The following is a 25,504-nucleotide window of genomic DNA, read 5'->3' as shown; positions in this document are numbered from 1 at the left end:
TGGAATGGTCATGAGACTCATTTTCTCCATCTTCATGATAATAAGAAAACAAATATAGTCAAGTCAGATATGTGTAGAGTCAGTGTTGAATCTTACTCGCTGCGGCTCCGAGCTCATTGTCTATAGGGAGACGGCTGAAAGCAGATGTGGAAGGGTTGGTATCGGACAGTGTGCGTCGAGCTGGGGCGACAGGTATAGGAGGCTTGGGGTAGTCATAGCTATTTTCCTCTTCTTCCTCGCTGCATGCGTCGATGGGATCCCTCAGCCCGTTAGAGCAGGTCAAAGGAGGCAAGTCTGAATAATCTGAATAAGATAAGAAATACAGTAAAGAATTCAGAATGTGCTGGAAGAAAGTGAGTATTGAGCTGATGAGGATCAGGTCAGTACCCGAGCTGGACGCGGCCTGGGCTTGGATGTTGTACATGGCTTCATATGTCTGTGGACTCTCTAACTCTATATCATTGAGTATGTTCCTGTAGATGAGAGAGCAAGACGGAGAACATTTGTAACATAAAATAAACACATCATGCACTGCGGAATCGAATGTATTGGAAGCTTCGTCTCCTTGCTGGAGACCAGCAAGATTTCAGGGCGGACTTGAAACCAGACTTTCAACTTGACGTATTGCGTTTTGCAAAGACCATATCTCAAAAGTGAACCAGCATTAAATGTAATTTGAGCCGTATTCTCTTTTGCATAGTGTAATTTTGTGTTTTATTTGAGGAAGAGGGCCTGACACGCAATATTTCCTAATTTGGCTAGCTTCTGACAGTTAGTTGACAGGTGTATTTGCATTGTTTGATTTATAGCCGTCAATAAAAATGAAATGGGATTTCTATCCTAACTATACTAACGTATATTTACTAGGGATGTAATGATTAACTTGGCTCACAACGCGATTCACAATACTAATCTCCCGATACGATTTATTTATATGGATTTTTTTACATTTAAGAAATATCAGCTTGTTTTCAAAGTTTGCAGTAAAAACAGGGGCCCCTGCTGTTCAAAACATGTATTGCGATTCATTTTATCTTAACTGACTTGAATCATCAGATATTGTAATCTGTGTTTTTAAACGGCTCAGGGCCAAACGTGACATCCCTTATACCTTACCTTGAAGAAGGTGGTGGAGGTCTGGGCACAAGATCCCCGGCAGCTGAGGGCAACACTGGCAGAGATGATGGGGTCATGTACTCTGACTCTTCATCGTTCTCGCAGGCGTCCTCCACACCAGTCTGCAGATTCCCTCCTGCCAGGGGCCTGTTAGCACGAGATCGAGAGTCAATATACACATGACTGCTGATTTACTAACAGATTGATGAAACAGGAAGTGTGTGGTGTTGGCTTTTTATTGCATCCACCTGACTGCCAGGGAATAGATGGCGTTTGCTGAGGCCGACGGCTTCACTTTGGGACTGTCATAGTCAGAATCAGCAACGGATGATCCAAAACTCTACACATGTAAAATAGAGCACACATAGATTTAGGACAATGGCCCCCACTGACTTCCATTTATGGACACAAAACTAATGAGACATTTTTTAAAATATGAAAGTCACATACAGGACATGATGCTGAATAAACACTGAGCGAATTTGTATTTTTGGACGAACAGGGCATATATGATCTCACCAGTTGATGGTCGAGGCTGGGAGGGCCGTTGTTTCTTGGGGCTTCAGTTCTGGCATCAAGCGCAGACGGCAGTTGCAGGGGCAGAGAATGTCGATTAGAGAGTTCTCGAGATACGCGAGACTCTCCGGTCACCGGTGGCTGGGATGGTGCTTTGGGTACGGGTCGAGCGTTCCAGTCTGGCATGTTGCGGTTGGGTGGTGCAGGGGGAAGTTTGTCCCGAAGAGGTTCGCCGGGCGTGTTGGGTAGAGGCCGTCTCGGGAGTCGGCTGTCAGAGCCCGACGGGTGTGGCCGGTCTGGGGGAGGAGGAGGTGGGAGATCCCTTAGAGCTGGAGGGAGGGGTAAGGGCTTGTCTTTGTGATGAGAGGGGACCTGGGGACAGGATTTTGATATATATGAGACAAGCAGTGCTTAACACAATGTGCCTTAAAGGTCTAATGTGAATTTTTTTAATGGATCTATTTACAGAAATGCAATGAACTATACATAACTGTGTGTTCAAAGTGGTATAAAGAGATTACAAAATGAAGCGTTGTGTTTTATTTCCTTAAAAAGAGCTTATTCTATCTAACATGCACCGCAGGTCTCCTGGAATTCTTCATGTTGTTTCTACAGTAGACCTAAACATACAATCTACACGATATGCTACGAACTTTCATACACTGTACCTTTAACATTACCCTGCGTTTTTCTATTCCTACCTAGCTATAAATTTTGCCTCGGTTACTTAAAAATGTTGAAACTGGGTTTCAGCAAAAAATGTGTGCACAAACAGTTCCAACTAGACGCATTTACCTTGGACGTGGCCCCTGGACTGGAAGCTCCGGGAGGGTTGGTGGGTCTCAGAGGATGGAGATCCAGTCGGGGAGGTACTGGAGGAACGGTGGACTGAGGGGCAACTGACATCGGCGAGGGCGGTCTCTCCACCTGAAACAAACCAAACTATTCAGCAAATACCTCTGCTGGGGCTACACACATACACCATTTACTGTGGGCATATGGAGATGTTTATGTTTAACGTTATGTGCTGAAGTAAATGTTTTTGTATCATCTGGTTGGAACACATTTAAAATAATATTTGATGCAGGTGTGAGCTAAAAAAATGATGTTCAAAATACACTTTTTAACTCAAAAGCACAGGTCGCCGAACAAAAAACGAGATTTTAAATGTTATACTCACTTTAGCGCCGACCAACTTGCTAATCATGAAAGGGGAGTCCTCCAATCGGTCGTCATCATCATCGTCGTAACTAGGCGACAGGGCTCCCTCCGCACCAAATGAGCCCTTGCAGCATCCATAAGAGCTTGCACTATTGGGGTCCTTGGGGTCAAAGGGATCAACGACGATTGGCTCAGTACCTTTGATTTCACAGCGACAGAAGGGGCAGCCCTGGCCTTCTGACTCCTAAAACCGGAAAAAAGTCACTCGCATCGACATCGCTCGCTAATGTACAGCAGCTCTTTGAAGGTTCTTCACGTTTACCTGCCAGGCTGTGAGACAGGAAGTGCACATGAGATGGCCGCACGGCTCAATCTTCACATCCTTGTCGTTCTCAGCACAGATCTTGCACAGCTGGAAGGTGGAGCCCATCTCGCAGTAGAGCTCATATTGCTCCTGTAGGAGGTGAAGAAGAATGTTACAGAAAGCTAAGATTACCAAAGACATAATGTGGCATGCTGGGAGATTAATGAAGTACCTGTGTGACTTTGATATGGTCTTGAGGAGAAGGCTCACATAGCCCAGTGAGGTCTGGGTTCTGTGTGCGGCCGTCTGGGAAAAGATAACTAAACACGGACAAGACATTCTTTAAGGCAAGTTCTGTGATGTTTAAAATGATGTTTTTTGGGGGTGGAGTCACAATTTTGACTTACAATCCTTCCCGAAAGCCATCGATGAGAGCCTGAAAGAGTGGCTTGTTGTGAGGAATGGTCTGCAAAATGTTCCCATCAGCCGTGACGTAACCGATAGCCCACTGGCCGAGGCGTGTACAACTCAGCCTGAAGATATAGCTGTAAACACAATGCATGAGAAAATATGACGTATAATGAAGGGAGATGATGCCATCGCTGAGAAACGCTTCTCAATGTGTAAGGGGTAGTCATATGTTTGCTTTTCTTGGCTATGAAAGAGCTTGTGACATCATAGGGGTTTTACAATACATCTATTGAAGGGAGGTACCAAGCTGTCCTCCGGGCCACGGGGAGGTTATGAGACTGACAGTGAATTGTCCCTAGTACCTCCTGTCACTGTTTGTGTAAATGCTGATGCACAGCTGATGGCATTAGGACATGTTCGAATCAAAGTAGAAATCGTGTGACACAGAGGCTCTTAAAATGAAATGGCTGGAGCTGTAGATGCGAAGATCTGTAAACACTATAAATAAAAGCTTATTAAGCCAAAAATAAAATGTGGTTTTAAATCGGTTTGACTTTCTTTTCATTGACAGAACTGTAATTTCAAGTGAATAACGTACTACTAGAGGGGATGGATGGATGAGAGGTCTGTGAATTACCTGCCGGGTTTGTGGATGAATTTCTGCAGTCGGGCTTTGACTTCATCGTAGGTGAGAAAGGCCATGTACCCCGGATGAGTCACTGCCAGGCTGTTCCAGTTTCTCAGCAGTGATGACCATGGCTACATCACAAAACAAAAACACAAACTTATGGCATATCCTAAAATATAATACTGATTCAATCTGACAGCCAAGAAACTTATAGTGTGTAGTGAGCTGGCCCTCTAACACACACTTAAGAGATCAGGAGAAAGAATTATGTCAGAGAAAGAGAGAGTGGTGGGGATACAGTGTTGAGACACCGTCTACGCCTGTGACTCCAGCTGGCCTGAACTCATTCTCCCATACATAATCACTACCTCACTTAATACAATTGTAATTTGGCGATAAACATGCGCTGTGACATCCACAGCCAAATATAAAACGTACTTCTTGATACTTTATTTCCTTTCCTAAAGCCTCATCTGAAACCACAGGGCTGTTGCAATCACAGTTACAGTTTATTAACGGAAACAAAGAGCTAATACACATTCTATCAAAATTCAATGTCGGAGATTTGGAACTTCACTAATAGCTTTCAAGATGCCACTCGTGTTCATGGCGCATCACCTCAGGCAAGACTGTTTGGTACTGCCTCTGACTAATATATCTTTAAACGCTTCTCAGAATTTAACTTGTTCATTTTTTTGAACAAGTTAAATTCTAACAAAAAAAGAAAAAGTAACAAATGAGTGCACGAAGAGACGCTGACTGACACCCTTATCAACTTTCTTCACAAAGTTCACCTCCTGTCCAAAAAATTCTCAAAATAACAACAGTTTAGACATAATGAAAGCCATCTAGTTATGTTTGGCTTAAGTCCAAGTCTGTCCACAGTGAAAGTGTGTGATGCAGTGCGACACTCGGTTTCTATTTTTATCCTTGTGCAGAGCTACTCCGCTTATTTCTTGTGTTCGAAATTCAATGGGTTTATTTAGAAATGCCATGTGCAAACTGATTCATTACAAGTTATAAATAATATCCGTAGGTCACTTAAGTTCAAAGCCTGCTCATAAAAGTATTACGGCTCTTAATAATGTTGCTTGAATGTTGTCAAAACAACAACCGAGTGTAGCAGGCAGTTTACGTAGTCAGCGGAAAAGCAGCCCAGTTCAACGATCGAGCACACCTTGGACCGAGGCACACCATTTTGAAAAAAATTTGTGCCTTGCTGTGAACCATCTGAAACTTCCTCAGAGACCAAGTCGAACGTATAGCTGCAGATGAAATGTAGGCCACCCAGCAACGTTTGCATTGACAATTTCTTATCATTATGAATGGTCTTCGCTGTTTGCGATCAGAAACTGAGATGTATGATCATGCCGCCTTTGTATATTGTACAAACACAACACAGGTTTCTAACCTTTCATTAAGATTAATATCACAACCCACTCCTACCTTATGTAGAAATCATCAGAAATTCTAATGAATTTCATGGTTATAATGGCAATTGTATTGGTTTTAATTGAAACTATGAAGATCTTTAGCAGTAATCTGTTGGGTACACCAGTGGGACGTTAACCCGATGAAAGGGAACCAACAGAACACGGTCCAACGCGTAATTTCTGCAGGATTTATTGACAGAAATGCAATACAATATACATAACTATAACTACGTTAATATTGTATAAAGACCTTACATAATGAAATGTTATGTTTTTATTTCCTTAGAATGAGCTATAACCTTCTACGTACACCACGGGTCCACTTACTTTGTCCTGTGACAGCCACCGCAGTGCCTCGGAAGGGAGAATGATTCAAAGCTAAATTTAAATCGCTAGTCAAAGGGCTGAAAACACGTGGCGAAAAAAGGACCAAACTAGTCACTCCAACCAGGCAGGTCCATTTAGAAGCTGAGTGTGACCTTGCTGCGTGAAGCTTCGTGAAAAAGCTTTTGCGGTCTCTCTGTAAACAGCCTGTCTACGCAAAAGGTAGAGCGCAAGACAAGCACAGCCTTGAATGCTAACGCACGCTGGGCTGCCGGCTCGGTGACCTTTTTAAGTGCTCCAACAGACCAACATGCTAACACGCTTGAATTATGCTTACTGTCAATTTGAGCTCGGTTATTAAATATATCAAAGGGCACATTTGATTATGGCTAAAATCGGCCATAGAAAATTGTCCTGACCCCTTTCCCGAGTTAGCGCTGATGTAAAGTATGGAAGGGAAAGGGAAGCTAATTACAGGATAGATGTGATTATGGTCTGTTGAGGACAGAGCGAGAGAGCAGTGGATGTCTGGGATGTCTGAACTAGAGCACTCAGAATAACGAGCTCATTAAACAGACAGCAGTGATGCCAAGCCTCAGTCAGAAGTACTGCATTCAAGACCTGGAATATTACAGATCAGTTTACAATAGAGACAGCAGTAAACGGTTTCATTGAAAAGCAACACGTGCAATGTTTTTTATGCAAAAAGCTGAGGTTGTTGGATGTTTAGATGTTTAGTGGCATTGCCACTATGATGCTAGAGAGTTTGGGTGGATGCCTGGGGACTGTCCAAAGTTGCTGAGGTTTTCTGGGTTGTTTCTAGGGTGCTTTAGGAAGTTGCTCAGTTATTTAAAGGGACAGTTCACCCAAAAATAAAATTTCTGTTGTCATTTATTCACCCTTATGTCGTTTAGAACCTGTTTGTGACTCTTTCTTCTGACGAACACAAAAGACGATATTTTGAGAAATGTCTCTGTGGTTTCTCGTCCATACAATGGAAGTCAATGGGGGCCTGTGTTTGGTTACCAACATTCTTCAAAATACCTTCTTCAGTGTTCAGGTTTGGAATGATGAAAGAATCTCCATTTCTGGGTGAACTATCACTTTAAGTGGTGGCAACACAAAACGTGTGCACAAGTATACAAATAAAGCAGCAACCTCAAACATTTCTCAAAAGGCATATAATTAGATCAAAAATTGCTCAGAGGTTAGCAGCAGTTTTCATTAAATAGGTCAACCACATCTCTCTTCTACAGCTGAAGCTCTTACAAATCTTTTCTTGTCTCCTTGCCTCAGGAAACCGCCTGCTCGCAGGGGTGCAAACAAGCCTGTTTGAGCTACAAAAGGTGATAAGAGGCCCCCAGTCAGGCTGGCCTTCAGCCATGAGAACTCGAGGTTCGGCTTCGACACACGCATATAAACGCCGCCTACATACACACAGCACACGTCCAAACAACAATAGTCATTGTCAGACCTTCCCCTTCTTTGAGCGGGAGACAATGGGGCTAGTCTCTGCTAGGAGGAAGCGACGGGGTTTGGTAACTGCACCTGGAAAAGCCTGGTGAAGATGTCGAACTCGAAGACAGAGATGTAGTCGTTGCAGGTGAGGTCAATGGTGGATTTGAGAGCCATGGCCTCCAGGCCTGAGCTGATGGGGTGGAATTCATGCAGGGCTTGCCGGAACACCTTCCAAGGCACGATGGTCCTGAAATTCAGGTTACATCATCAAGATTGTTTAAGACATTTCACAAGATTTAAAATCTGATTAAAGATTAACTATTTCTTTGTCAAAGTCCATCTTTGATCTTTCCTTGAGAACACTGTGTTAATCTGTTAAGAGAACGAAGACTATATTAAACGTCTCACTTGTCCCCGAACGATCTTCTCCAGAACTCCGCAGCGTCTGCTTTGGTGATTCTGAAGTTATCACCTTGAAATAGCCCATTGGGAAAGATAGCTTTGAGCTCAGCTAGCATGTGACTGAATATCAGCGACAATTTCGTCAGGTTCCGTCTGAAAGAGAAAAAAAGAGAACAGGTCTAGTTTTACACAAATTTCAAATACATTTTAACTTTACTTTAAGGAACCGTTCACACAAAAAAGAAATCCTCATCAAGTGGATCACACTACGAGATGTACTGAATCTTTCCAGCTTGGTATTGCCAATGGACAGAGACCCAGGGTTTGAAGCTCCAAAATGGGCATATACTGTATCAGTCCTAAAAGGGTGAATATGTCTCATTACACAAAAACGATACATTTGTGAACAAAACATTATTAATATTTCGACCTAATTTTGTCATGTTTGGACAAAATTTTCACTGATCTCACTCAAAATGGCAAACAAGAATGCTCAACTAATCTCATCTTTTGAATCTCATTGGTTCTTGTGGTTACAAGACATGCAACAACCAATGAGATCAAAAACTTGCAGCCATTTTGTGAGAACACTTTTTAAATCCAAAGTGACTAAATAAGCTAAATATATTACAACTCCAAATGTGTTCACCAGAAGACAGGAAGACATGTACACCTAGGACGGTATGAGGGTGTGTCAATTATGGCAAAAATTGTCATTCTAGGGTGAACTATTCCTTTAAGTGTTATGTGATCAAATGTGTTAAATCATGACATCATTTTTTTTATTAATATTTCGAAAAACAGTCCACTCAAAAGTCAAATCTAGACTAATGATTTCTGTAAACTTTTATTCAACATTTTGATTTTGACAAAAGTTTGAGCAGTGGGTGTGGCCAGAGGAGCATGCGAGACCCGCATCAGTGAGGATTGAGGCGGCCGTTCTGAATGCCTACTGCATTTTTCTGATTCCACTAAGCCTGGGCACTTGAGTCAGGCAGGCAGGGCCACGCTACACGGCAGGGGGAGGTAATGCAAAGAAAGCCATGATTTAGACCGTAAGACAGTGGGGGATTGTACAGGCGCTCCAGCCTGAGGAATTGACATGCACGAGAGAGAGCGCGAGCGCGGTAGCGCGCAGCTGCCTGCAAAAACTAAATCCTTACTCTCACTGAGAAAGAGAGAGTGAATGAGAAAAGATGCATTTTGTCTGGAATGCCCCAAGACAGAGTAACGGGTGATTTAAAAGGCAAAAGAAAAAATAGCAAAAAGAGAAGAGGAAAATGCTGAATTGGTAGTAATACACGAAAACAGGAAGGCAAAAACAAAAATCTAAATGCTAGTCAGCTAAGATATACCTTCATTTTACTTATTTTAAGGGAACATCTTTCTATGTCCAAGACATCCCACAATTCCATGCTGTCACTTGGACGGTTAGTGTACAAGAGGGGGATTTAGAAAGTGCTTTCAAATCATAAGATCCATTTTAATTTTTTCTAAACAAAGGATCAATCTTGAACGCTTTGAATCCAGTTTTATTAAGAGGTACATTCATTCAAAAAACGTCTGTGAAGACAATGAAACCTAGAGCATCTGCCGGGCAATTCTGACCCAGCCAAAGTCGTGCATAAGCAATGACTCTCTTTGTGCACAGCTTTACAAGTCGAGAAAACTCAGAGTCAGCTGTGTTACATTTCTCTCTCAGAGTCCTCCAAAACACTTCCATTCTATCTTTGCTACTGCAACACCTGAAACATTGCAGTCCTCACAGCTTGGTTTTAGACGCTCATTCATCTATGGCAGGCTCAGGGAACAGTTGTTGTTTGTGCAGGCTTGGGTCAAAAGCGTGCCAGCATGCCTTCTGTAAAAACCAGCTGTGCCACACTTTCTATGAACAAAACTATACACTAGAGAAGTTAAGCTGTGGGGTTTGCACAGGCCTTCGGTGCGATGCAGAATTTGCAACTTTTAACCCAACATTTTTAAAATTGATGCACGCTCAAGCGCATGCTCAGCTCTGTATATTTATGTATATTTAAAACACGAGGGAGAAGAGAGGCTTTGGATAGGAGATTCAAACTAAGCAGGGCACAGATGCACAAAAAGCCCAGACTCACGCGGCAGGCCTCGCTCAATCACTCACTAAAGCTGTCAGGCTTGTGGAGGACGGCATTTGAGAGCAGCGCTCTGCTAATCCCAGAGACTGAAGCTTCACTCCTCAGTACAATAGGCGAATGCCTCACTGTATGCCATTCATACTAAATAGCTTTGTATTAAAACCTACTGGTGTCTAAGAATATGCAAAACTCCTGTCAGATCAAAATATAATACAGCCTGCATTTGAATATGCATACTTTCCTGCTTCATAATACACAAAAAGCAGTCGGTCAAAAATGTTTTGTCATGTTTTAATAAACAAAAAGTGTCTTTGAAATGTTCATTACTGCAACCATTTAAAATGGTCAATCGTATCATGGTTTGCTTAAAAAAAGCTACATTTTTATTTATCATAAATAATTAATATAAAAATATACATCAATGTATTTTGCATCCCACTGCGCACCCTGTTCACTGAGACACCATATGTCATCAGCGTGGTCCCATACGCTGTCTAGACACCTCTCTAACCTAATTTTCCCCTTGTTAAATGTGTGTAAGTGGCACTTGCAAAGGACAAAAAAAAATCTTAAAATCTTAAAAACTGCCGCGACTACAAAACGTTCAGCAAAGAAGTTAAAGCAGAATTGCATTCGCAAACGCATTCCAGTCGTTTCGAAGGGGTTTCCAGCTCAGTCTGTTCGCGATTTAGTTCTGGAGGTTTCAACAGGAGATGGGTGTGAAAAATGGGAAAATCCTGGTCAAAACGGGAGTGTTGAGGGGTGTGATTATAATCACTGTTGCTTTTTCCAAAGGTAGCATCTACCCAAATGATCTATTCCCCCATTAACTTGCTGTGTAGTATGATGCCCATTTAATGAGCCATCTGCACAGCTTAAAATATTACAGTGATTCAGAATGAGAGAATGAATATAAAATGTTATATATTGATTTGCATTTCAGTCCCCGAGTAAAACATAACTTTGTGCTTTGTGAAGAAGCCCTTGTTGGCAAGCACAGAGGTAATACATTTCTGATAGTTGGTCACCGGGTTTGCACATGTGTCAGGATACATTGTAACCCACTCTTCTGTAAATCTTTGAGGTTTCTTGGCTGTCGCTGAGAAAATTGAGTTTTAGACTCCTTCACATGATTGCTAAAGGACTAGGGTCTAGGGACTGGCTAGGACATTTAATGTGCCTTGTGTAGTTCTTTAGCCTTTCTCATGATCATCTTTAAGATCTCAAGATGAAATCTTGAACAGAGCTCCAGACCAAGAACAATTGTTAGTTATTTTGTATTTCTTCTATTTCCAAATAATCACACAAACACAGTTGTCTCTGTCTGTCTGTAGCCTATTCAAGGTTTGTGCAGGTCTACAATCTTGTCCCTGACATCCTTTGAGACCTATTTGGTCTTGACCATGGTGGTGGAGAGGTTGAAATGGAAGATACAGATTCTGTTGGCACACATCTTTTATATTCATAAGTACTTTTTAAAAAAAACAAGACTTCAGTTCTTTGTAAGCAGGCAAACTAACCAAATCAGCAAAGGATCAAATTATAATTTTCCTCACTGTACTACAAACAGAAAACTTCAGTCGCCTCCTTTCTCTCTCCACCCCAATCCCCTGGCAAACTGTTGCTATGGTTATGGGCCAAGCCCTCCCTAGATACTGTGCTTTTGTCAGTCTTCCTCCTCTTCTGGTCTAGCCTTTGACCTGCAGCTGGCTGCTCCCTTCCTGTTTCCTGTTTCTGTATTAAAACAGTCAAGCCAACTGGAGAGAAAGCGAGAGCAGGGTCAGCTCGTGCCCACGAGGGATTATGAAAGACTTAATAGTTCATATGCTTCACACCTAGTCTTTCCTCAGGGCCTGCCTCAATGTATTTACAATTTCACAAAAAAAAGGCCCAACGCTAGTTTACTCTGCATTACAGTAGAAGATCAACTATTTCACAAAGCGTCTTATGGTTCACACTTCCTGTTGTAACATTGAAAATTTCCCCAAATATACCTTTGTGCACCTCAGGAAGTGACTTTATAGCCGCTAAGTCACTATTTGCATCCAAACGACGTGTTCATGAGAACACTCAAACAGGCACCACTTCACAAATGTAACTGCCTTTACACCGGATCTCTGTCAGGAAACAGTGATGACAGCAACCATACACTCGAGCAAACACAAACACGATGGCCAGCATCCACCACTCATGCACACTGAATTGATGTTGTTTTGTCCACTGGTAAACTTTGTTTGTTTCTGACCCACACCGTCATTTAAAATTTTTAAAGTAATACATCACTTAGTTTAGTCAAAGACCAGGCTGCGCATCTGAACACGGCTCAGTGGTTAGAGCATGGCACTAGCAACGCCAAGGTCATGGGTTCGATCCCAGGGGGTTGCATATTGTCAGAAACAAATGTGTAAATGTAAGTGGAACAAGTGTCGCAAAGATCAGCACAGCAGCACGAATAACATTGTATTTATCATCTGTGTGAAGTGCTGACTGACAAGATGGGGCTTTTCTGGCAAAGAACATATTAGAATATGTAAGCACTGTCATCAAGAGCCGGTCAAGATATACTTTTCCGTTTGTTCTAATTTTCAAAAGCCGGTGCTTTACCATTTATTTAACAAACATTCTTCGTTTCGCATTCCTTATTTAATTTTTATAACAAATGTTTTTCGTTTCGTATTCCCTTCTTATTAGTTACATATTAATTTATTTGTTGCACAATGTGTGCCGTGATAACCCGTTTTGTTATATATGCAAATTATCTAACGTAAATGTTTTTTTATTTTCATTTCTTATTTAGTTTTTGCTTTATGTGCTGTGATTATTCATTGTGTAAGGTCTGTGTTTAGTATAAACAACTTTCGTTGTACATTTTAATAGTTTTGTGTGTTTTTACCACAATTAATTCAGCCAATTGAAGTTCCCGTATAGCAGCTATTTTAAAACAAAGTAAAATAACTCATGCACACAGCAACCCCACCCTGATGTCAGCGGTACAATCGATTAACCGGTGGGAACATTTCTGCACCGCAACATCCCTACCCGGTTACCAGTGTTCTTTAAAAAAAATATTTCGTGTTCTGTCATACAGGTTTGGAATGACGTGAGGTTTAATGTCATAATCAAAATATTATTTTAGGTCACAACTTGAAGTCTAATGTAAAATCCCGAAGCACTGTTGTGAAATCAACATAACCACTGTCAGGAAAAGCGGAGAACTGTGACTTTAAAAGTGAGAGAGCAACTGTTTTGTGCCATGTCTTCAGAGTGTTAAAGGAAGTGGAGAATAGCATTGCAAAAGTATGTGAGAGGAACATTAGCAACTCTGCTAGTGTTCTCAGTAGGCCATAAATAAACATGATGCCCCACGGCAAGCTTGCACCGCTCTCGGCTGAACATGCTGAACTCAGCTCTGAATGGATAGTGAGATACAGGACGTAGTAACTCGAGCTGCAATACAATCCTCGGACGTGTTAACAGCGCTTCCATCCGAAGCTCTCCCTGTTTGCCTAAACTCATGAAAAATGGACAAAACTATTCTTAAGACGGAAATTCAGACGCGATTACGACTTTGTGCATCACAGTGAATCATCGTTTGCTCAGCTTCAGTAAGTCCAGGCCTGCTTGTTTTCCTGTGATCCCCTGAGAACAATACAACTCGCTAAACAATGAATGATTAATACAAAGCATGCTTGATTGAAATACGCTTCTGGGTCCCACAGATACAAGTCACATGAATTTCAACACTTCCTGTATTAAACACAAAGACCGCAAGTGACTACCAAACAAATCTGCTTCAGTAGAAGTACTTTTTCATAGCATTTGACAGGCAAAATATTATTACAAAAATGTTTGCTTTCCTACATTCTTCAAAATATCTTCTTTTTAGGGATGTAACGATACGCTCAGCTCACGATTCTCTACATATCTTGATGCTGGGTTCACAATACGATATGCATCACGATATTTTAAACAAATTTTAAAAATAAAACTGAAACACAAATAAAATAAATTTTTCTAAATATTAACAATTTCAGTAGCTTTTTTTGTAGCACATACAACATAAAGGTTCAGTGAGTGAAATCTAGCTGCAAAGTTTGAAACACTACGACGGCTGACAGAACATGGCGAATTATATGCAAGGGGAATCACGGTGTATGTAGATAGAAATAGCTCATTCCAAGGTAATAAAAACCTAACGCTTCATTGTGTTAAACATCTTTGAAGGCATAGCTATGTATATCATATTGCATTTCTATCAATAGACCATCCCAAAAGTTAAGGCTTAATTGAACTTTTGTCACTGAAAGAATTTGCAATTTAACATGAAATTAGAAATAGGATCAGTATCAATTTTTAAAGCAGTCCTAGACTTTTGACTAAAATGCAATTTAGACGCTAATCCAAATCTAGCATATTTGGCATAACTGCCAGAGACTTCTCTCTACCGTATATGTTAGATAAGGACACATGATGCGCTGGCGCAGAGTAAGTAGTGTTTTGACCCCTCAACAAATAGAATTCCTCATCATATCGTAAAATATCCCCATCTCTGTACGATGTGTATCGAAAAAGACTTTACATCTCAAAATATCATACTACGAAGTATTGTTATACCCCTGCGTCTTTTTGTTCGCCAGAACCAAAAAAAACTAAGTAATTTTTCCTACTGTGGTCGTCCATGGGGTCCAAGAACTGTTTGGCTTAAAGCATTCTTCCAAATATATTTCGCTGTGTTCATCAGAACAAAGACATTTATACAGATGCGGCACTCGAAGGTGAGTAAATGCCAGAAATATCATAATTTTTGGGTGAACTATTCCTTTAAAAAAACAAAACTGTTAATTACTTTGCATATTTCCAGAACAGGTTAGTAATAAATGTGACAAAGTCTGCTGCATACATGCAAGCGTTGAAACATCCTTTGCAAATATGGACCCTTGTTATTTTAATTCTTATACTAACTTTTGTTTATTTTTGTCTTGAATCATACAATCCCTCACAAAAGGGATGTACCTTCCATCATCTAAAATACAATATTGTCATCTTTGTCCCATCTCTATTCCTCAGCAGCTGGTTATTTTTTCCTCTCTAATTCACACAGGGCAATGTTTAAAAAAAATGATAAGACCTTAACTATGGAACATCACTGTCACATCCTAACCACAACAAACGTCAACTCACCTTGTGACAGGGATGAGAATATCTGTACGCTTCTCACCGGTTACAAATCGTTAAAAATAATATAATGTATGTAATAATGACTATTTTTAATCTGCTCTGCACCTCCAGATTGTTAATACGTCACTTCACAGATAAAATGAACAGATAACCAAACTAATCTGAGAGGAAAATACTGCAATGGAAAATCACACGACACTATAATAATAAGGTAACAACTACTTTCGTGCAATGTGTCAAAGTTTAGAAAATATGTTGGGTTTTCCTATTTCTTATTAAACAAACGTTAGTCCACATTATCTAAAAGTGCAAGCATTTTACAGAACTTTATAGGATACTCTAACCACCCATAAAGATGTGTGTGTCATTATTATTTGTCATTTCTTTAACCCTGCTTGGTAAAGATGAACTTTAACTGCTGAAAATTTTTCTAGTACGTCATAATGTTTGCAAAACATATTATGCAAATATAGCTAGTAATTGCACCAAAGCCACAATATTAACCCATCTATAAGAACGCAGACAGAATCAAAATGTCAGTGCCCAAGTAAAAGGTACTAAGCAGGTTCAGGTTCCGATTCTATTGTCAGTGACAGGTTTCAGCCACCCACAGTGCATGCCTATGAGAAACAGGAAGAGGAACTGACTGTGTTAACAGTAAGAGCAGTGTCTGTGTGGCAGAAGTGTGACTGGTTTATCAGAGTTAATCATTATGTTCTTCTCACTCACTGTGAACACATCGCCCCCTTAGCAATGCAAACTACAGCTTTAGAGTCTAACAACACTGAAATCCTCTCAAGAATTTGCTACTAAATCAGCTCATAGGAGGCTCTCATCATACAACTAGATTGTGTTTAGTCATTATGGTTTTCGACATCAAAATGTTAGACTTGTTCAGTATGAACAATTATTAATGACATGGTCAGTAGTGCTGGAAACCCAGTTATGCAGATTGTAAGAATGACGAGCATAAAATGTAATGTTGATAGTCAACTAAACTGCATGTTCTCTTTAAGTCGACTGTCCCTTAAATAACACTGCTGAGCTCCCAGAAGGAACACGGGACTTTAGCTCTCTAAATAAAGCATCCGCTTTTAAATCATACCGTGTCAATGGAGGTCAAACAATAGCCAAAAGGCTAAAAACATTTATAAAATTGAGTTCAAAGGTTAGAGGACTGTTAAATTAAAATTTCATATGTGCTTTTTTTAACACCGTAGGCTGGAGGGTGGTGCTACAGAAAAGATACAAAAAACAGTAATCACACCCTGATTAGTGACATAACAGATTTAATGTTCTAAAATGTATTTGTAGAAGATGATTAATACGTTTTAGACAGGTTTTTAGCCCACCTGTTACTTTTAAGAGCTCGGTCAAATTCTTCCTCTCATGGCCGATATTATTTGCATGTGGCTTTCCTCTTCCACACACTCATACAAGCCCAGTGTTTAAAAAAAGCAAAGAACCAAACACCTGATATAATCTGAGTCCACTGTCTAAACCATGAGCGCGTACACGCTCATCTTCATTTGCATCTTTGCTACACAACTTAACAAAGTGACCTCCTGTAAACTTCAAGGCCTGGTGAACCATGTTTCACTGCTTCTGCTTTTGCCTCCCACGCTGGGTTAAGCTAACTTGCACGGAACTGCTTGGCAAGCCAGAGATAAAGACAAAGTGTTTCTCAACTCTCGCACCTTCATTTGGTTAAAACAGAGACATGGTGCAGAGATCACGTTTATTTTTGTAGGCCAACCCAGAAGTTAGCACAGCACTGGTTCCCTCGACCGAAAGCCTATGCCCATAGACAAATAAAAAAAGCTGATAAAAAATTAAGATCTGTGATTAACAATGGTTTATGATGGTTACACGTTTTGTCTATCAAGATAATCTTTACAGCCTAACACAACATTTTGTTACTTTTGAAGCCGAAATACAACCGCCGGAAGTAAGAAGCTTCACACCTCGATATCAACTTGACCACCAAGCCTTTGAAAACATTATTAAACATGTGTTCCATGGTCAGTGGTATGTAATCCCTGCTCATGTTTTTAGAGACTTGTGCCCATGTTGCATTATTTGTGAGATTAATATGAACGATAACCTTGAACCTGTGTGTGCATGTCTTCTGTGTTTCCACCTTTTTAGTTTTTACTTGTATAACTTGAAATGTTTTGCTTATAGTCAAAATGTTTCATGTACAGCTGCTTTGTAACAATGAAAATTGTAAAAAGTCGAGTAATGTCCTTGTCAAAGGAAGTAGCCGCTTTTAGCAACCGCCATTTTTAGGACGCAATAAAGCTTTAAAAAACCCAGACCATGTTATTACTGGTGTGTTTTATGTCATAGATCAAAATGTAAAAATATTTAAAGGTTTTGTTAAGCACAGACCTTATTTCAGGCAATCTACCAAAAACCCATTGAGTTTGGGGGATTGGAACAGGAAGTGCTAAAATGCTAACTCGTTTCCAGAGTATGCTTACAAAAACGCCATCTCTGCAGCTCCCTAATATTTTAATAAAATAATATATATATTTTTTTTAAAAACACCAATGTTGGTGTCTGCAGTGACTTGGTAACCTGAAATATTCGACAAACGTATCAAATCATGTAAAGAGGTGTTAACATGTTGAAAACCCCTCACCTGGGCTGAGAATTCTCCTCGAACATTCTCTCTTTGCCATCCTTGAAAAGACTAATGGTCTGCTTGGTCTTCTTGGTCAGATTCTCCATGAAAACACGGAAGTACTCATTGTCACCTAGTATTTCCATCTTGCCCTCGTAGCGTGACAGGATGGTGCGGAGATGCTGGTAAGTGTCTGGCAGTAGGTCCAGGATGTATGGTGGACTGTTCTTCAGGGCCAGTTTGGGGTTCTGACATAATCGCACAACCTGGACCAGAGACAATAAAACAAAATCAAAATTGTGGTATAAACTTGGTTTAAAGTGTGATATTTTTTGACAACACCAAGACTCAAAATGCATAGAGAAGAACCTGCTGCAATAATAAGCTAACAAACAGCACTAGAAGCGATAATGTACACATAGAATACATAACCATGGCTAGTCCAAATACAGATATGCCAAGTCAAAAAGGCTATCTATACACAAAAGATGGAGACAATGAGAATCTGATCCTTTTATGAAGGCTGAGAAAGCTCACATGGTCTGTTTGGTCTATATTAGTCTGTTAACACAGCAGCCAACAAACTCTGTACAAATATTTTGACTCATAATATTCTGTACAATTCTCTAAAGAGACATCAAGATGAGTGACGATGAAGAAAATTTTAAACTCCATATTCTCTGTGGGCCAACGTTTGGCAGGTTTTATTTAACAATGTGATAAGCGAGAGGGGGAAATTAAGAGAGACCAAAGTTTTAAAATATACACAAATAAATATACTTCTTAACTTTTCAGGCCCAAAACTTTCAAGGCAAACAACAAGAGCATGTCAATACATCTAAACATCTATAAATGCAATCTCCAATACAAGTGCATTTATGAGCAGTTGTAATTGGATTGGGGTTTTTAGTTAGTCAGCAAAGCCCGTTCAAAAACTGTGTGTTTATTTTAAATTCTCCAAAAGGTTTATTATGAAAAGACAAAACTATCTCCTATATCATATCGCAGAGACCTTCTTAAGGCCTTGAAGCTTTTGGAAATCTTTCAAGAAAAGTGTCTCCCTCACAATAAATCACAATGATTAAGTACATGCCCATAGTTCTCCAAACACTTCATTAGTCAAAACTGCTTAATGGCCAGTGTGATGGTCCAATAGCTTCGGATTTAATTTAGACATAGTGGTTCTGCTCTGTCTGGACTAAAGCTGAGCATTGTCACCTTTTGAACCATCAATTAAGATGCGGATGGGAAATTTGAGGAAACGGGAAACTGCTCAGATGTCACCACTCCTTCAGTTCGTGTCGGTCTGAGAACACGTTCCAGCTCGACAATGCAGCTGCTCGGAAGGCTTGTGGCTGCTCTTATCTATTATGTCTGTAGCACACGACCAGCTGTGATTGGGGGGTGGGGTGAGCTGATGACATCCCATATTACATGAGGGGCCACTATACAGTCTGACTGGTGCTGTACAAACCTCTGGCTCTCATGCACCCCTATTAGTATTAGTTACCGTGGTACTGACAGTCAAGAGATAAGAGTGCAGCGACAGGATGGCTTGAGAATTATCAGTGAGCATGCATGCGTCTACGCATCCATGTGCAGACGTGTATTGGCTTCTAGTGACGGCTTGCACTACGATAAGTGAATCAAAAGTCCAAAGTGGGGCTGAATTTTCCTCCTGTCCCCTAGAGAGAAGAATCGAGACATAAACCCTTCTTGGTGATGCCTGACCCTCTGAGACTCGAAAAAAATATAATAAATAAAACACCTATACATTGGTCAACAACAGTGAAGATTATAATTTGTGTTTGTAAATAAGGTAGTCACAGAGAAGCGATACAGATGTAATCCAATGTAGGAAAAACCTTAGACAAATAAAGAATTTCATTAGTTCTGTTTAGTTCTATTCCACTATGAATCTTGTTTGCATATGTCAAACAAGAACAAAATAAAGCTAGCTAAAATGCTTAACATAGAACTTCTTGTAGATTTGGTTACGTTTTCCAATGTTTATACGAGATTCACAGACTATAACTAAATGGTTAACATGCAAAAGTTAATCTTGGATAAGAAATAGCTTATATTGTATTGTAAAAACTAATGAAGAATCTGATCTTTCAGAACAGGTCATATTGGAAAAGTAGGAACTGAGTTTGACATGCTTTAAAACCCAGAGATGAAATACCCTACACTGCTGTTTCAAAACCACAGAATTTCGGTGGTTGTATGGTGTAAATTTCCACCTTATGTTATGTTGCAAAAAAGGAAGATTCACTTATGAACACAGTGTGGTATGTCACATGTGCAATAACAAAACGATCCCATGTGAAACTAAGCAAATAGGAAGTAGCACAGATCTCAATCAGGAAGCATGAGCTGTTTCTCAGTAACTAATAAATTATATTTCTGTTAAACATACATTGCAAAGCAAAGTTGAAGGTAAATATATGGGTGGCTCATCGTGAACAAAATTACTTCCAAGACTTCTCTGTGACAGATGTGACTGCTGTCTTTTGCTCATGTATCAGTGTAAACATCACAGGAAGTTTGAGGTCAGTAACCACAACTTTTTCCATGAACTGCAGCTTTTGCATTGTGATGCAGCAAAAGAAAAAGCAGATGTGGTCTTTTACTTTACTAACTGTGTGTATTTTTAATCTTGGTTACATTGATCAGGTGTGAAATAAGGATCCTTATCATGAGACCACTTGCATAGATGCGTATAACTAAACTTAAGCTGGAATGACAAAAACGGGCTTATGAATGGAGCATCATATTCAACTTAAAACGGTTTATTCGACAACTACAAAAACATGAATAACATCAGAGATGAAGCCGTTAGAAGAAGTTAAGAGGCCAGTTCACTCTTAAAATCCACGTCTACGAGTTAACCAACAGAATGACCAGACGCTGGACCAGCAAAGAGTCAGATGTTGGTTGCTTAACACACATTAAGATTTTAACTTGGCTCTTGAAGGCGTGCCAACGCATATAAAATCGGATCTAAGTAGTCAAACCATTTCTATTCCTCCCACAATATGCATTTTACTTGCAAAGTAAAAATACAGGCTATTCAGCTAACATAACTAGCACAGGACACTGCAACACTCTTGTACGATATTCCTGCTAAGCGTACCAGAAATGACGCTACGCTTTAAAGTGAAATCCAAGTGGGTTCCCAAGACTACACGGCCGGTAGAACAGAGTTTATTAGACCGCAAACCATTCCGATAATTGCTTTAGCTGAGGTACCCTGCCATATTGCATTAGGAATCCTCCGTGCAGGCCATCCGGCTAACAAGCTAACAAGAGACCTAGGCTGTTAGCTGCATCGCATCTCTGTATCCTTCGACTAACGTAACCGCATCTCGCTTGATAAATTCACTCACCTTGTCCATGAATTTCCAGCATTTCTCCACTGTCTTTTTGTCCACGGCCCCGGGCTGGTGATGGGAGTGATGGAGGTGATGGTGAGGCTGAAAAGCGTCCTTCATCATGCCAATAAGCCCCCCACCTTTCTTCAGATTTCCTGCCATGTTCGGACTCCACAAAAGACGGCCAGAGCGACCTGCCTTTTCTTTGCTTAGTAAAAACTGTACGTTAAGTTAGACCGCACACCCCCCGGTGAGGACAGCGCCCGAGTCCGGATCGGTTCGAGCGAGGGTCCGTCAAGGGGGGGGGGAGAAGAGCTTTATCGATGCAAGACTCCCATTAAATACCCCGTGCAGGAAACCACTGCTGTAGACTGTATTACACTAAAAGGAGAATAACGCAACGGATCCGGTTGTAAATAAAGCGTCAAGAAATACGTTTTACGGCGAGGAGTGACTGGACGCAGAGGTACGACTGCTTTCAAAACGACACCCCGTGCGCGATGTTCCCTTTTCCTGCAGCTCTCTCTCTCCCTTTCTATGCGCTTCTTGCAACGGGAAGTTCAGGGTGAGCGAGAAAAGAGCTCCCGCAAACAAAGTCCAAGTCAAAAAGGGGAAAAACGGTCGCTCACGCTTATAAAACCCAGTGCACATCGGCTTTCTCCGCGTGAAAATATCTTTTATATCGGGCGGCAGGGGGAAATAAGATAAATAAATGTATTAGGGAAATGAACACCGACTTCCGTCTCCCCCTCCCGTGCGCGAGAATCCTCTTCCTGTTCATCCTCTTCCGCCTGTAAGACCTCGCCCCTTCTCTCACGTTTCTCCTCCCCCGTCTTCTTCTTCTTCTTCTGTTGTTTATATGGCGGTTGGCAAACCAACTAAAGCTGCATTTCCGCCACCTACTGGGTTGGAGTATGGAGCACGACTTGGTTGAATACACTTGAAAAAAAAACCTTCAATTATATCTTTTTTTTACCAGTTCTGTATCCTTAATAAATTTTAATAATTTCTCGTGTATTTCATAATTTGTTCCTTCTCCTAATATTTCCTTTAGTGAATAATTGCTTACACCCCTATCCTTTAGTGCCTGAATTAATTCAAGTCTTTCTCTATTGTATGCTATACATTCTAATAATATATGCTTTACTGTTTCAGGATATCCACATTTATTGCAATTATCAGTTTCATGTTTACCTATTTTATGTAGACTTTGGTTTAGTGAAGTATGCCCAATGCGTAATCTTGTAATTATCACATCCTTTTTCCTGTTATTTACAGTTGTTCTTTCCACCCCCACGTTTCTTTGTATGCTATACATGTGTCTTCCTCTTATTTCATTATCCCATAACCTCTGCCACCTCTTTTTCCTCCTCCCCCGTCCACGCCCTCATGTGAATATATGGCTCATGAATATTAAGAAGGGCGCGTAATTGGACAAGGTAAACCACGGAACGTCAGCATGACAATTAATATTTATGAGCTTAGCCTTCGTCGCATCAGTTAGCCTTGGTTAAAAGATTATTTATGCAGATATTTACCATTCATGATAAGAATTCAGAGGTGGTGAAGATATTTACAAATATGTTTGCTTTTTTAAGTAGGCCTATTTGACTTTAAACTCCTATCAGAGGAGATCGGAAACCCTTCATGTGATCATTTATTATACACATTTAAGATATTTGCATTTTTGCAACATGAATGTCATCGCTATCGTAATTAAAAATCCTTGTAATTGAGAGTGTTTTTAGATCTGTAGCATACTTTAAGAACAAAAAGAGGCCCTTTGACGAATCTGAACAATTGAAAGACTTTCCTGTCCCTACAACAACGCGAAGCTCTTAGCAACGGTACACACCTCCAGGCAACGTGGTGCAATGCGGTCTACGTAGAACAATCGATATTACAATTGTGGAGAGGTGATTGGCCGGCCTCTCCCTGACCCCGCCCACGCTACCAGGCGGCTCTGTGTACACAATCCAGACTGAATGAAACTTTGTCTCGTCTGTTCCAGGGATGCTGCACTAAATTTTACGCCATGCCCCCAAAGAAAAAAGGAAAAGCAAACAGCAAAAAGGAAAAGCCTAAAAAGGAACAAGGTGTTGATTGCTTACACGATAATCGAATTTTATTTGATGATATACGTAAGCAAAAACCCAACTGGTATATATTTTCCCATCATTCACAGATGATGGACTTACAGAAAAGTACAGGAGAAGTGTCCTAGATGTGGCTGTTTTAAAAGAGCATCTTGGTAAGGCAAATATCATTTTTAAATCGTATTGTGTCCAGAATTTGTTCTCTTAGCTTTTGTAGTTTTGGCTTCATTCAGCTCTAAGGTCCAGTATAGCCTGTCAGGCCACTGCAGTCAGAGATGACTTGAAAAGTCAAATAAAAGATTTGGACCAAGTGCTTACTCAAGAGAGATCAGACATGAAGGACATCACTGCAGGTCTGTATTACATTACAATGCTGTCAAATGTTTTGAGTATACCTGCATCATTTACAAAATGTTGTGTTCCAGGCTATGTTGAAAATCCTGGAACAAAACACAAAGCTAGATTCACAAATGTTATAAATGTATTTGTAATCTTACCGAAGCTACCACTGTTTAAGGTTTAATAATAGCTCCAGAAACACTGTTTTTAATTATCCAGCATGCAACATAAAAAGTAACCAGTTGAGTGCATTGAGACAAATAAATATGAGCTCAATAAACAGGTTACAGCTGTGATTTGTCACGGATACACATTGTCTGACCAATGAGCATAAGGTCCCGAACTGTCCTTTAATAATAATAAATTGTTTTATAAGTATTACTATTAACACAATGCATTGCATTAAGATCTCAATCGTCAATATAAATCAATGGAAACGGATCTGCAGACTAAAGTAGACAGGCTAGAAGTGTGTGTGGACTTGCTTCAGACGCAACTGGGTGAGTCCAACAGTAAACACAGTCAAACTCTTCCTGCTTATCGTAGTGTTCTTAATCCAAACACATGCTCTCCAATGACATGCTGATGACAGACCAAGCCTTTGTGTGATTAGCCGAGTGTCAGGTTCAATTAAAATCCGAGCGAGAGCAACGAGAGCAGAGGGAAGCAGAGAAAGATGCCATCATTTCTGACCTCCAGTGCAAGCTGGACAGCATGGAGAGAGAGTGTGAGAAGATCCTGCACGTGAGTGATCTGAAAGTCAGAACGCTGCTTTTTAAATGATTGAGTGAAACATTAGCGCTGTGTCAAAATATCTATTATATGCTTGAACGGATGACATGTTTTTATTAACTCGTACATGACGCATGGCTTAAAACTGCTTGGTGGCATTTCAGCGTGACATAATAATCTGCCTCACCGAAATGAGTGTAATTAATATTAAAGTAAACAAATGAAGTATGCTGTTAATTAAAGTGTTAACAAATATAATTGCCAGCCACAAGGTTATTTGTTTAAGCGTTTAGTATTTTAGCATAGTAGGGACCATCTGCACCTCTAAATACTTGCGCCAGATGGCGAGACATGCCCCATTTAATAAACTACTTTTCATCTTAAATTGAGTAAGTTTTTTATTAATTGGTGTCTATTGGCTTGGGACAGGGTTGTCTGGATAGTCTGCTTTCTCAGCTGGCTGAGACTCGGTTGCAGTGGGAGGAGCAGAGTACAGTCATTCATCAGGAGGTCAAGGACATGCTCGTTGAGTTCGGGATAAATCCACTTTACATATGAGGACATCTTCAGTTTCTCTGCTGAAAGGGACTGGTCAGCAACATTTCCGTGTTTTGGATGTTTTTTCTTGAGCCTGGGTTGGGAGCACAACTCATTATTGACATCAAATCAGTATGTAATACCTGATAGGAGCATTTGTTTATCGTATAAAAATGGCCATTTAAAGCGGAGTTAGTTAGCTTCTTCATTACATTTTGCTAAAAATGTATTATTCTTATGCAAAGTTATTGAGTAGCCTATGTCAGATTAAAATTTAACTCTGATGCATGTTGTACTGTATATTTATATAACTGTGTATGTGACTAATAATCTTAAATCTTTCAAGCTGTCAAAGAGTGTTCCCATAGTTCAAAACTGAAGGATGAAGCCCGAGGATACCTCCTTTTCTAGTAAAATTATGCCTTTGAGAAGAATAATTAATTCCTGCTATTCTATATCTGAAGCATTCAAATTTGTTGGCAATAATGAAACCTTGTGCTTTTTGATAACCGTATTCATTTCATGGAAACATTATAAACTTTTATGATGTTATCATTGTGCTCTTTATAGCAATTTGTACATTGTCTGCAGACACTTGATTGTGCCTTTACATGACTACTCCTCTCAACAGTGCAGCTCACTCTGCGACCAGCAGATGTCTCCGTTGGCTTTTTTTGTTTGTTCTTCCATTGTTCATCACTTTTTAATTAAACATAATGAAACTCAAATTCTTCAAATAAAATAACTTATCCTAT

The 25,504-nt window shown here is 40.2% G+C and overlaps 2 protein-coding genes across 4 annotated transcripts in view; one reads left to right on the top strand and one right to left on the bottom strand.

Annotated features, from left to right (window-relative positions):
* cbl (Cbl proto-oncogene, E3 ubiquitin protein ligase) overlaps positions 1-21,838 on the bottom strand; it is a 25,105-nt gene extending 3,267 nt beyond the window's left edge. For all 3 annotated transcript variants that reach the window (XM_079481939.1, XM_079481937.1, XM_079481938.1), the window contains exons 1-15: positions 21,061-21,838; positions 17,690-17,937; positions 7,760-7,906; positions 7,442-7,598; positions 4,146-4,267; positions 3,505-3,642; positions 3,330-3,417; positions 3,116-3,247; positions 2,813-3,037; positions 2,428-2,559; positions 1,636-2,004; positions 1,365-1,456; positions 1,117-1,263; positions 388-473; positions 97-303 (exon numbers count right to left, since the gene is read on the bottom strand). In XM_079481939.1, the coding sequence (XP_079338065.1) occupies positions 97-303; positions 388-473; positions 1,117-1,263; positions 1,365-1,456; positions 1,636-2,004; positions 2,428-2,559; positions 2,813-3,037; positions 3,116-3,247; positions 3,330-3,417; positions 3,505-3,642; positions 4,146-4,267; positions 7,442-7,598; positions 7,760-7,906; positions 17,690-17,937; positions 21,061-21,207 (2,437 nt within the window). In that variant the 5' untranslated portion in view covers positions 21,208-21,838. The remainder of the gene's footprint in view (positions 1-96; positions 304-387; positions 474-1,116; positions 1,264-1,364; positions 1,457-1,635; positions 2,005-2,427; positions 2,560-2,812; positions 3,038-3,115; positions 3,248-3,329; positions 3,418-3,504; positions 3,643-4,145; positions 4,268-7,441; positions 7,599-7,759; positions 7,907-17,689; positions 17,938-21,060) is intronic.
* Positions 20,010-25,504, top strand: drc12 (dynein regulatory complex subunit 12 homolog). Its single transcript, XM_079481940.1, has 7 exons — positions 20,010-20,223; positions 23,057-23,141; positions 23,231-23,296; positions 23,375-23,494; positions 23,888-23,980; positions 24,094-24,224; positions 24,642-25,504. The coding sequence occupies exons 1-7, from the start codon at positions 20,191-20,193 to the stop codon at positions 24,768-24,770; spliced, it is 657 nt and encodes a 218-aa protein (XP_079338066.1). The 5' UTR covers positions 20,010-20,190; the 3' UTR covers positions 24,771-25,504.

The sequence above is a fragment of the Barbatula barbatula genome, assembly GCF_947034865.1.
Source record: "Barbatula barbatula genome assembly, chromosome: 19".
Lineage (NCBI taxonomy): Eukaryota > Metazoa > Chordata > Actinopteri > Cypriniformes > Nemacheilidae > Barbatula > Barbatula barbatula.
This window is presented reverse-complemented; position numbering and strand designations above follow the sequence as displayed.

What these genes read in the sequence shown, in the direction of transcription:
- drc12 (XM_079481940.1), top strand. Translation starts at nt 20,191, where the DNA reads ATGTATCAGTGTAAACATCACAGGAAGTTTGAG. An exon ending in AACATCACAGGAAGTTTGAG is followed by an intron (nt 20,224 to 23,056) that starts GTCAGTAACCAC and finishes CGTCTGTTCCAG; the next exon opens with GGATGCTGCACTAAATTTTA. An exon ending in AGTGTGAGAAGATCCTGCAC is followed by an intron (nt 24,225 to 24,641) that starts GTGAGTGATCTG and finishes GGCTTGGGACAG; the next exon opens with GGTTGTCTGGATAGTCTGCT.